The 12,158-nt window shown below is 41.7% G+C and overlaps 1 protein-coding gene and 1 non-coding gene across 25 annotated transcripts in view; both read right to left on the bottom strand.

The window, feature by feature from the left end:
• Window positions 1-320: 320 nt before the first annotated feature.
• Ubap2l (ubiquitin associated protein 2 like) overlaps window positions 321-12,158 on the bottom strand; it is a 59,130-nt gene continuing 47,292 nt past the window's right edge. For 4 of the 24 annotated variants that reach the window (XM_055623680.1, XM_055623674.1, XM_055623686.1 and 1 more), the window contains exons 23-29: window positions 10,186-10,267; window positions 9,319-9,536; window positions 8,478-8,583; window positions 3,452-3,519; window positions 2,455-2,652; window positions 1,996-2,046; window positions 482-1,174 (exon numbers count right to left, since the gene is read on the bottom strand). In XM_055623680.1, coding sequence (XP_055479655.1) covers window positions 1,079-1,174; window positions 1,996-2,046; window positions 2,455-2,652; window positions 3,452-3,519; window positions 8,478-8,583; window positions 9,319-9,536; window positions 10,186-10,267 — 819 coding nt within the window. In that variant the 3' untranslated portion in view covers window positions 482-1,078. Of the gene's footprint in view, window positions 433-481; window positions 1,175-1,995; window positions 2,047-2,454; window positions 2,653-3,451; window positions 3,520-6,406; window positions 6,802-7,683; window positions 7,753-8,477; window positions 8,584-9,318; window positions 9,537-10,185; window positions 10,268-12,158 lie in introns of those variants that run through there. The other 20 variants (XM_055623723.1, XM_055623730.1, XM_055623774.1 and 17 more) reach the window with 11 other exon arrangements.
• LOC129691695 (small nucleolar RNA SNORA58) lies at window positions 10,347-10,481 on the bottom strand. The gene has a single exon (XR_008722532.1). It is a non-coding gene; the product is annotated as a small nucleolar RNA SNORA58 (small nucleolar RNA).

Below are 12,158 nucleotides of genomic sequence, written 5' to 3'. Positions count from 1 at the left end.
CCATACCAAGTTCCAGGCCAAGCAGGGTTATACAGTGAGACTGTCTCAAAAACAAAACCCAAGCAACAAGACCTACTATCGTCTACTTCTGCAAAGGGAAAAGGGCCTAAGCTTTAGTGTTGTCAGCCAACAGCTAATGTTGGCTTCAGACTTCAGAATCCTTTAAAATCCTTAGAATCCCAGTCTTGTCTTTTTTTTTTTTTCTTTTAAATGTCCTTAGCTCCTTCCCCCTTCACTTCCTGAAACTTGCTGCAGAAGACAGTTTCTAGAAGAAATGAAGGTTTGTAGTGATTCTATTAGCACATTAAGGTGAGAGTTCATAAAGGGCAAAGATTTCACTTTATTCCACAGCCTTCGAGCCTGCTAGAAGAGGCCCAGTTGGTACGGGAATACTTATTCACCAAGCTGGTCATCGACGAGAGTGAGGATATCCTAGACGGAGCAAGAATGGGCAGAGGCTGAAGGTAGAGGTTTGGTTTTTTTTTCTCCTTTTATATATATATATATATATGTATATATATATACAAGACACATTAATCCATTAAATTTGAGGACACAGTACAAAAAAAACCACTTCAACTAATCCATCTGTTCATATTTATGACGCCGTGTGTGTGTGTGTGTGTGTGTGTGTGTGTGTGTGTGTGTATATGTGTGTATGTGTTTGGTTTGGTTTGGTTTTCCTAATAATAAAGGAGGAGACTTAGGGCTGTTGGGCTGATATATATTTGGGGGAGGGGTTTCACCTTCCCACCTCACCCATACACCACCAGGGTGAACAGGAAGAAGTGAATGAAAGGCAGGGCCCACAGCAAAGTTTCATAATCTTGAATGCAAAGAGGAAGGAATAAGAGGAAGGAGGGGTGGGGAGGGAGAAAATACAAATCCTATAATACATACAACAGGGTGGGATGGTATAGGAATGGGAAAGACATGAAGCTGAGGTGTGGGATGGGCCGCTGGGGGTGTGGAGCAGCGGAATCGCCCCACATTCTTTTCTCTCTTTGATGCTGTTTCCATAGTTTCCAGGCTGAGAAGCCCTCTCAGAAGATGGGACCGGGAGAAGAGGGTCAGGGCCTCAGTTGGCCCCCCAGCTGTAGCTGTTGTAGGCAGACTTGTTGGTCTGGGGCTTCTGCGGGATGGAGCTGGTCTGGCTACGTTGCCCGCTGCCCGTCTGCAGGGGAATGGGAAGGTTATGGGGAAGGAAAAAGGTGTCTAGTTAGTGGGACCAATCTGTAACATCTTCAAGTGGAAATGTGCAAATAGTCATGCTCTCTCATTTCCTTTACTTAGAACCTACTATGAAGTTTACTTTTCAAGCATAGAAAATTTGGTCAACATAGCCTCTTTTACAAGGTGACTTTTTTTTTTTTTAAACCTTAAAGTAGAGGAAAAATGAAAAGTGGACAAGAAAACTTTGAAGATAAGATGGTGAGTTGGTTCTATTCCTGTTCAGTTGTCTTCCCCACAACCCAATGCCGTGGTCTAAAAAAAAGTCAACTATGAGAATTCTCGCCTTTTTAAAGTGAGTGATCACAGGTGATTACATTTTCACTCATCTCAATGGCTGCCGCAATATAAAAAGCTATCTTTAAGAGCAAAAAAGCCCTCTTCTAGTTGCCCAACCACCTATGTTGGAGCTCTTAAAAGGTCTCTTTTACCACCCTTCAGATCCACCCACCACCACACATTAATGTGAAACCAATTCAGATGAAACAGGAAAGACTTGAGGCATCAGGCTCCAGATGCTGCCCCAAGAATCTTTTCCATTCTGGTAACCAAGTGTTTTCCAGAGTTGGGGAAGGGTAGAAAGATAAAGAGGGTGTTGAGGGGAGAAGAAGAGAGAGGATGGGGAGGCCAGAGAGCTTAGCATAGTGTTTCTGTTTGTGTATCCCGATTTGTGATTTGGTAGGCTTTTCAAGTTATCTGAGACTGTGGAGATGAAATGGGGACTAAAAAAGTTGGTTCAAGCATATTATCAGTCAGTTTCATTACCTGCTCCTCCTGCTGGCGCTGGCAACAGAGAATCATCTGCAAATATGGTAGCTGAGGCAGAACCAGGATATATGGAAAATAAAGGGACAAACTTTTGACAATAGAACTCTACAGTTAGAAGGGAAATCTATAATGTCAGGGAAGGGAGAAGGCTGGGAGAGGTTAAAAGGGAAGGTGTGACCCAGGTCTGACAGGATGAGGACAACTGTGCCATGAGAGGTGGAGGAGAAAGGTACCAAAGGAACTGGACAAAAGGGTTTCAGTCTGGCCCATTCTCTCATGTTTCCTTTGCTAACTGCTTGTGTTATGTGCGCTTGTGTCTGTATGTGCTGTGTGCCCCTGGCTGGCACTGGTGAGGGCTGGGTGAAGGTGGTGGTAAGGAAGGTTAAGAAAAGGAAAAGGGAGGTAGTTTTATGGGATAGGAAGGAAGAGGAAGGGAAAGGAAAAGGCTATTATTACCTGGCCATCCTGCTGCAGGTGATGGTGAAGGATCTGAGAGTGTGGCTGCTGATGGGGGGTCAGAATATGCATAAAGGGGGCAGGTGGGTAGGCAGCAGCTGTGGCTGGATTGATGGGCCCTCCACTTCCTAGGGCTGAAGGCAAGTTGAAGGAGGCAGCAGGAGTACCGGAATGAAACCCTTGCTTCTCAAAGGACTGCTATCCCAAGATAATAGGAGAAATAGTAAAAAGGGATCATCAAAAGAATCCTAGGACTTTCTGACCCAAAACCCCTTATATCCTCAGAAAGTAGCATAGTTAAAAGCAGTAGCACACTTCAGGTCAAATATTCAAGTCTTAGCCCTAGCAAATCAAACACTTAGCCTCAGGTGGATCTCTGGAGTTTGGGACTAGCCTGGTCTTCACAAAGTTCCAGGTCAGCCAGGACTATAAAATGAAACCCTTCCTCAAAATAAATAAAAATAATTTCATGTGAATATAGGGACATTTGCTGACTAGTTTGGGTGTTCCTCCCTTCATGGTTTAGTATAAATTAAAACTCCTTAGGTATTTTAGAAGAAATGAATACAAAGTGAGATATATTGAGCATGGAAGGTGTTGAGCCATAAAAAATGACAACAGACATTCCTGTAGATAACTCAGGAATAACTTCATTCCCACTGTTAGTTATGAACTTATAAACAGTGAAATTAACTAGTTTCCCTTCATTTCTATATTCTCCTGTGAGGTTATGAAAATGGTAGGTAGGAAGTTGGTTGGTCAAGGAGCCAGGGCCACTGACATCACATTACAATTTACCATACTTGTCCTCGACATTTCTCATTTTTTTTCCCCCTCAGAGGACTAAATTTAAAGTCCTACAAAAATTCAAACCTAGAGACAATTCATTTTAGAAAAGATAGGATAGATTCCTGACACTTCTTCTGGGTTGTTCTAACTTCAACTCTACCTCTACTAACTCCATCCATCTCTACTTCCATCCAGACCAGGCACCTACCTGGGTTTTGGAGTACACAGAACCCGAGATATCTGGCACGCCCGTGTTACTGGAGGTGACTGATACACCTAGGGGAGGAGGAAACAGAGAGGATTAGCTCTGTTATCAGCCTAGTCTCTGTTCCTAGGACAAAGTGATGTCTGCAGCCTTTCTAGCTATGGCACTGCAAAGGAATTTTAGTATATTTTTTCCACTTTTACGTCAGTTTTGAGATGTCAGAATTCATGACACAAATGCTGCCCAAGAGTTCTTTTGCCCTTTATAGATACATCTGAGCTGCTTTTTGAGGGAGCAAGGGAACATTAGCAAAATCTTATTAGCTTATGCTTTCAAAGCAAAAGGATGTAATAAACTTAGTGTTCATTGTCAATCAGTCTGCCCAGACTCCGCTTGGTTGTGCCCTTTAAGACTTGGGCCATTGGCTCTTTCTGTTCTATAGACACTTTTGTGGTTCAAAATCCTGGTCACCATGGTGTTTAGAACAGTCCAGTGCAGTCCCCAGAGCACTTATTATTAGTATTAGTTCACTTAGTCTCACTCTTCTGGCTGTCAAAATAGTAAGCTTATATCCTGTGACTTAAAGGGCTGACACAAGATGAAATTCTACTTCTATAGTTTTAATGATATGAGGGGTGAGGACATAGTAAGGAACAGTCTCAGCCCATATAGAACTTAAACAATGTCATTTTCATTACATCAGCTTGTCCATGAAGTAACAGTTACAATCTATACCTAACTTCTCTACCACTGATTTCAAGGAGCCTGGAGTAGTGTAGTATAATCAGTTTTGATTTATTCTCAAGATGTTACCACTACACTCTTCCTTCCTGAGGGTACAGAAAAAGGCATGGGATCAGCTAGCACCTCATTAGAGACATTTAAAAAAAAAATGTAAAAAATAAGTTAATTTAACTAGGATTTAATTCACAATTGAAAAAAGACATTATTATTAGTTCCTGTAAAGATAAAAAGGAAACCAGAAAAACTACATTCTTATGCTTTTAGAAAAAAGTTTCCAGAGTTTCCTTATTCTTTTATTTGGAGAGCACTCAGATGGAGTTTTGTTTTGCTTTTTTTCTGAGAAGCAATGTATTAATCACAATGTAAAAATCACAAGGAATCCTCCATTCACTCACAATTTTCCATACAAATTCCAGAACTAAAATCCTCCTAACCAATGCTTCAAACAAAGGCAGTCTTTAGGAGTTAAGTTCACAATCACTTTAAAATCTTTCAATAGATGGGGTTTCCTTTATGGGTTAAAGACTTAGTCAGCAATTAAGTCCTTTTCTAGCCAGTACAAGGCCCAAAGCTTGACCTCTAGCACCAAGGGAAAAAAATTTAACTATTAAACCCCACCACATCCTAAGTCAAGATAGTGCCCTTCAGAAGGAATAAATACAATCTGAGGGTTGTTTTTTTTTTTTTTGGGGGGGGGGGGGCGGGGGAGAACCACAGAAATAAAGAAAAAATATTTCCCCATCTTCAAAGCCTTAACTATTTGGAAGGCAGAGTAAACAAAGGGAATAATAAATCACTCTTTTGGAGATAGCTGAGATTTTTCTTTCTCAGATGCCTGACAGAAGAACGGGTAACAGGTATGACTTTAAGTTCAGTTACGAAAGGGGCTAAAGCTAGAGGTTTGATGTGGAAGGGAAATGAGCCAGGTTATTTATAATTTTTAAGATAAAAACCAAAGAGACGACTTATCACTAGATAAGTGCATACAGCTGGTTTGGTTGCCCTCTGCAACAAGAAGCTTACTGTGCTTACACAGGGTGGGAGAAATTAACTGGATCCTCAACCTGGGTAGTAAGGAGTAACTTTAGTTCTAACAAACTCCTACCTTGTTTCATTTTTTACCTAAACACAGTTTAGGTGCAGAGATTTAAAACTGTTTATAGAAGATAGAAAGAACTAGAAATGCAGGAGCGGGAAGAGAGAATCCTGTATGGTAGATATAATAGCCTCTATGTAATAGAAAACCTAAAATATATCAGGTATTGTTTTTCCTATTTTCACTAGTTATTCCAGAGATCCACAAACTAGAGTTCTGCTCTTTTTCCTACCCCACATGTCCTGCCTACCCAAACTCAAGTTATATAATATAAAAATCATTACAAAAACAGTGTAGGTGGTAAGCAGAAGAAACAAGAAACCATTTCTCTTACTTAACATAGTAGCAACTTGGAAAATTGGTTTCACTCCATAGGACCGAAGTGTAAGAACTACAAAAGGAAAGCTGAGTATCTGGTTTTCAGTTAACCAATGGTGGTGGTCTAATTGTTCAAATTTATGCTATAAACCAGACATTGTACTGGTCAGTGAGTGCATGGAATCAACATTTCCACCAGAATGTCTGACCAAACATGTTCCACACATCTTTGGCTACATCCACGAATAAAAAATAACTAATAATTCACAATCTCTGAAAAGCCATCAAAGGACCATGAACAATGTTCCAGGCTAGCACAGTTTCCACAGAGCCTGAGTCATCAACTAAGTGATCTCTTAATGACCTGGTCAGCTATCAATCAGCCACTCAGCCTTTGAGAACCAGATGTAAATATTAAGCCTTGGATGATACTTCTCTAACAACAGCTTTGAACACCATCTCGTTTGCCTTTCACCATAACGTGACACTAACTTCTTGTCCTTTCCCCTCAGCCTATATCAGAGGCAAGGAAATGATCTACATGAAAAAGTAAAGACATAAGAGCATGAGAAATCAGTTTTGTTGTTTTGTTTATTTATAAATAGTTTTACCAACCAATCAATAGGCTGGAAACAGGCTGTTTTCCCTCCACCCAAATTAAAACCACTATACTGAAACACTAACAGCTCTTTGGCTATACTGGAGATTGATTAAAAAGGCCACCCTCCACCCTTTATCCACAATACAGCATTGGCTCCTAGTGTCCAGAAAGACATGCACGGAAAGAACGCAGAGTTAGCTAAAGAAATACCACAGTTTATTGAAGACTACAAATATTTTGTTACAAGTTGGAACTACATGCCTTCCAGAAATCAAAAGCAACAGCAGGTGTGTGCATTGATGCTTCGGAGGTGCTGCACCGCTCGAACTCGAAATGGGTAAGACAGGGTCAGACACATAGGGGAGAGGGAAATGGGGAGGGGCAAGTTCAAAAGCCCAGAAGGTATCCACCAACTCATTTCCCCAAGCCACGCAGGCCATGGCCTCAGCTCAGCAGGCTCTCCTCAGTGGTCTGGTTTCTGAAACAAGACTTCAGTGCAAATTTATACACACACACAAAACACAGCCCCCAGGCTTGGGCCAAATTAGCTCTCAGCCGTCCAGAAATGCTTGTAAGGGGGTGGATATTTTCTTCCTAAAAGGAATCAAATACATAAAGATAAATGAATTTGGAGGTTGATGAGGAACAGAATGACAAGAGCCCTCTGTTGGGGGTTGGGAACTGGGGATTCTAAAAAAGCTGCTATAGCAAATTTCTAAAATCTTAGGTAAAAAGCTAAGAGTTTCAGAGTCAGTTTCCAACTGTTGTCAATCACATACCTTTAAAAATATTTGAAACTGGACCACACAGTACTTAAACCTAATGCTAAATTTTGGGATGAAGCCACTCCAAGTCAAAAGCTTATACCTCTCTAGCCACTAAAAATTAGGCTAGGCCTTACTCAGTAGCCTTAAGAAGTATGGTATTAGTTCTCAAGAGGTTCTTCAAGATTTTTAAAATGTGTTATCATGACCCAGTCTTAAAGGTCTCAGTTCAAATCTCCACTATCTATTCCTAAACCTATTTGTTGGCTTCTGTGCTCAGTTCTCCAACTACTGAGAAGCTTGGCTATTTACCCACCCAGAGCCATAAAACAATGAGGAGCACTGGTTGATCCCTCTAAATCCCCCAAACTGTAATAATAAGGCTGCAAACTGTTAAAGGTAACCCTGAACTGTAACCCCTAGCAACTGCCGCAACCACCTCCCAGATTCACCTAAAAGTCATTAAAAAATTTACATGGGATGTTTCCAGTGTCTCCTGGAGCCAGATATACCTATTATACCTATTACTATAGGTATAATATTACTATAGTACTCATGAGACAGTGACAAAAGGATTGCCGCAAATTTGAGGCAAGCCTGTGCTTCAGAGACCTTGGTATCAAAAACAATACAAAACAAAAAAACCAAACAAGGCAGATGTGGAGGCGCACACCTTTAGTCCTAGCACTCTGGAGGCAGAGGCCGACATATCTCTGTGGATTCCAGATCACCCTGGTCTATATATTGAATTCCAGGATAGACAGGGCTAAATAGAGAGACCCTGTTTCAAAATATAAAAACAAACAAACAAACAAAAACCCATAAATTAAAACATTAAAAAAAAAAAAAAAAACCCTACAAAGCCAAAACTTTTACATCCTTCAAAAGTAAAGCACAGATATCAGGTATAGAAGCAAGAACTACGCTACACATGTCCATAAAATCCCTACACTTTGTTCCCTGTCATCAAATGTGCAATAGGACTTTGGAAGAAGACTAGCTCTACAAATGAAGAAATCTAAGGGATCAAGTCTCATTCTAATGAGTAGCTGATCATGACTACTCATTTTTCTCCACACTGTAGGTCTTGTAGATAGAGAATTTAAAAAGGGGAGTCATGTAACAAAAGTAGTGCTACAACACATTTATGGCAAACCTATTTTACAGTCTGTTATTAGGAAACTCTTCAATATTCTTCCACTCTTAGTGCCATGCATACTATCATTTTCCCTCAATGACACTTCAATGATTTCTTGGGGGCCCTGTCTTCTCACTCAAACTCAGATCAGCCAATACATGCCCTTTGAGCATTCCCACTGTGAATACAGGATACAAGTACTACCATAAGCTCTTCACTGTTACTGTCCTCAGACACCTAAGCCAGCCAAACAATGATAGTCATATGTGGAGAGTTAGTATATCCTCACTGACTTTCAAGTACCAAGTCTTTCTCCCATCTAGTAATAGCCCACACAGAGCACTAAGCAAGGGCCAAAGGGAACTTACCAGTGTTGTATCCATGAGACCCATATCCACTTGGTTGTTGGAAAGGGGTGGCTGAGGCATTCACACTGACATTCACACCATGCTGCTTGGAAGAGGTAGGAGCCACCTGAAGAGCAAAATGGACAGAAATGGAATGAAACAGGAATAAATAAACAGCATCCGTCTCATTTGTCCTAATCCAAAGACTGCACATTTAGGTAGATACTTATCCTAAGGTAGCCTGGCCACAGATTCAATAGTGAACTGTGATCCTTACTGATTGTGGTTGAATGAGAAATGTCCCCCCCAAATGCTCATGTATTTAAGTATTTGGTCGCTTGCTGCTTGAGAAGGCATATCAGTGGGACAGCATTTAAGAGTTTGTGCCCTGCCCCACCTTCCTGTTCTCTCTACTTCCTGCTCCTGGCACCTCATCATTATGGACTTTCCCCCTTCAAAATATAAACCAAAAATTAACTTTTTCTTTTGTAAGTTGCTTTTGGTCATGGTATTTTAAAATAACAGAAAAGCAACTGATACACTAATGTTTTCAGAATTGACCCAAGAAGTCAAGAAGTAGAGTGGTTTGGAAATAGACAATGGGTTGCAGGGAAAGGAGGAGGCAGCAAAGATATAGCATATAAAGTCCTCTGTTGGCTAACTCTAATATCATCCAATCATTACTCTTAATAAAAATCCCATAACCCTTCATCTCAGGCCAGAAGTGGGCCAAAGATAAAAGTTATATTCAAGTTATCCTCATGTATTATTAAGGCGTTACATAGCAGTGAAAGCAGCTAGGATGGTATCCAGAATTTGGGATCCTTTACAATAAGGAGACCACAGCCAGTCAGTTACTCACAGGGAACACAGCAGGCCCATACTGGAAGGTGCTGGGGAGGCCCGGGACCCCTGTGTAGTATGGCAGGCTTGTGTAACTGTAGCCAGGAGGCAGCGCCGGGTTCAGGAATGTCTGCTGCGTGGTGTGGTGAGTCTGCGTCTGGTTCTGTTGGGGTTGGGCCAAGGTTGTGGCTGGGGCTGGGGAGGAGGCATCCCCACGGCCAAATTTGGTGAGGTCACCTATGACAAAAAGGGCTAGCTGTAAACTATAATGTGCAGAGACTCCCAGAATGAAACCTCCCCATGTTCCTCTGCTAAGTTGTTTTCTTTCATCTCCATTCCACCCTCTTTTGCTATCCCTTGCTAATCCAAGGCTTGAAGGACAGTAATAGTTGTGGGAAAATAAGACACTGATCAGTCATGCAAAAACAAAAATCTAAAGACTAGCAAGGCAATGAGACTGTCACTGTACATGGGGTAAAGTGGTACAGGGCATACTGACAGGCTGTTCAATAATACTTCCTGGGAAAAGGTGGAGACAAGCCAATAAATAAGTAAATAAACAACAACAAAAAATCCCACCAAAGTTAGGAATCTAGCTCATAGTGCTTAGCATATGCTTAACATGGTAAAACCCAGAACCATAATGCCTGGAAATAAGGTGACACAAAGTGATACATAAAAGAAAACGATGTCACAGGCACATATGTAATGAGATTATGACTCTCCTAGCCTTGATTTATTATATCCATGCCAATGGGTTGTGGGGAGAAAAAAAACCCCACAATTCTGCCAAAAATCTTAATTATGGAACCCTTCCTGCTACTAATCACATCTCTACCTGCAATCCTAATACATGTCCCTATATTCAACTCTATCCCAGTCCTACCAGAATAAGGGTTGCTGGCCAGGCTACCATCCCTCCCAGTAAGTGGAGTGGTGGGTGTGGGAAACGGGATACTGTAGTAATCCTAGAACCAAAATAAAAGAGCACAGATTAAATTCCACTTATTCTCCAGCATGAAAACTACAAGATGAGAGGAAGCAGGAGAATGCTGGTGTTTTGCAATTTACCCAGTTACTGACTACACAGGTTAGAGCTCACATGAAAACCAATTAATCTTTCATACACTGTCCCACCTGCCTGGCCCTGAGCAGAGTCAGACAAGTTCTACGGATATGATCATTGAAGTACACATTAAGGTCTAGCAGGATCAAAAAGGTTTAATGTTATATAGATCCTCACAGCTAATTTTGAAAAAGCAGTTTCTTCTTTCTGTCCAAGCGCTTAAGAAGCTGAGTGTGGAGCCGGAGAGTGCTTGTAACTTTGATCTCAGCATCCATGTAAAAAGGTAAGGTATCATCATGGCATGACCATAACAGTAGCAAGGAAGGTTGCGTGTGGAAAGGCAGAGTGGGTAGCAGGATACACTCACTATCCTCCTCTGGCTCCTGCATGCATATACACTGCATGGGAGGCAGAGGCAAGTGTGTTGTGGATGTAAGTATGTTTTTGTTTTGATTGCAGGTATATGATATGGGACTGATTCAGATGGTCCACAGCAGCAAACTATTTGCCTCATGTGGGCTCTGAAAGGGACTCTTTGTAAGCTTCAGATAATTGAATTCTGAGGACTCTCAGAACAAATAAAGGCCACAGCCCAGAGAGAAAGGGGAGTTCTGAGAAAGAAGAAAGCTGCTGATGCTCTCACACCACCGCTCCTGGTTGCTGTTGATGCACTTTGAGGAGAGGAAATCAGAGATATCCTGAAATGAAGATTGGATTTTCTCCAAGGAACCTGTTGATCCTAACCAGCAGAAAAGTAGCTAAAGAGAACTCCACCCCTTCTCCCCACTAACCTCCTTTCTATTTTACCCGGTATTGGGGTGTTGGAAGGGATTGGGGTAGAGACAGAAGAGGCATAAGAAACTCAAAATAGTATAAAAAGCAATGCTTTCAATTGGAGCCCAATATGGGATGCCACTTGTTAGCACTATTTTATTTTGGTTTCTTATACCTTTTTTCCTCCCTTCTCTACCCAAATGCCTTCCAACACCCCAGTACCAGGTAAAAGAGAAAGGAGGTTAGTGGAGAGAGGGGCAGAGTTCTCTTTAGCTACTTCCTGCTGGTTAGGATCATCGGTTCCTTGGGGGAAGTCCAATCTTCGTTTCAGGGTTTCTCCCAACTTCTCATCCAATTATATCAATGGTAACCAGGAGCAGCAGGGGGAGCAACAACAGCTGTCTTCTTTCTCAGAGCTCCCAACACTCACTGTGCTCTGGCTTTTATTTCCTCTCCATGGTCTTCAGAATTAGAATATCTGTAGCTGGGAAAGAGGCCCTCTCAGACCCCACACGAGGCAAATAGTTTGCTGTTGTGGACAATCTGAATCAGTCCCAAAACATTTGACCTGGGACCAAAACAAAAACATGCTTAAATCCGTAACACAGGTGGATCTTCAAAGTTTGAGAGCAGCCTAGTCTAACTACATAGCGAATTCCAGGCTAGCCAAAGCTACCTAGTCCTGGCTATGTAGACTGAGAGCTGGATTTAAAGGCATGTGCCACCACACCCAGGCTCCTGTCTCAAAACAAAAAGCTGTGTATAGTGGTGCTCCCCAAAATCCCAGCACTTTAAGATTTGGAAGGCCAAAGCAGTACAATCACTAAGGCCAGTCACAGCCTACATAGTAAGTATCTGTCGCAAAACAACAAAAAAAGCTGGGGCCTGTAATCTAACTAGTTGGAGGCACAAGTCAAGTCTTAGGCCTTCCTAAGATACAAAGGGATTTCAACACCAGCCTAAGCAAGTTAGTGAAACTTAAGGCTCAGAAGTACAGCATTTGCCTGAAGTGCAAGAGG

This window comes from Psammomys obesus, unplaced genomic scaffold (genome assembly GCF_907164565.1).
Source record: "Psammomys obesus unplaced genomic scaffold, mPsaObe1.curated_primary_1811, whole genome shotgun sequence".
Classification (NCBI taxonomy): Eukaryota; Metazoa; Chordata; class Mammalia; order Rodentia; family Muridae; genus Psammomys; species Psammomys obesus.
This window is presented reverse-complemented; position numbering and strand designations above follow the sequence as displayed.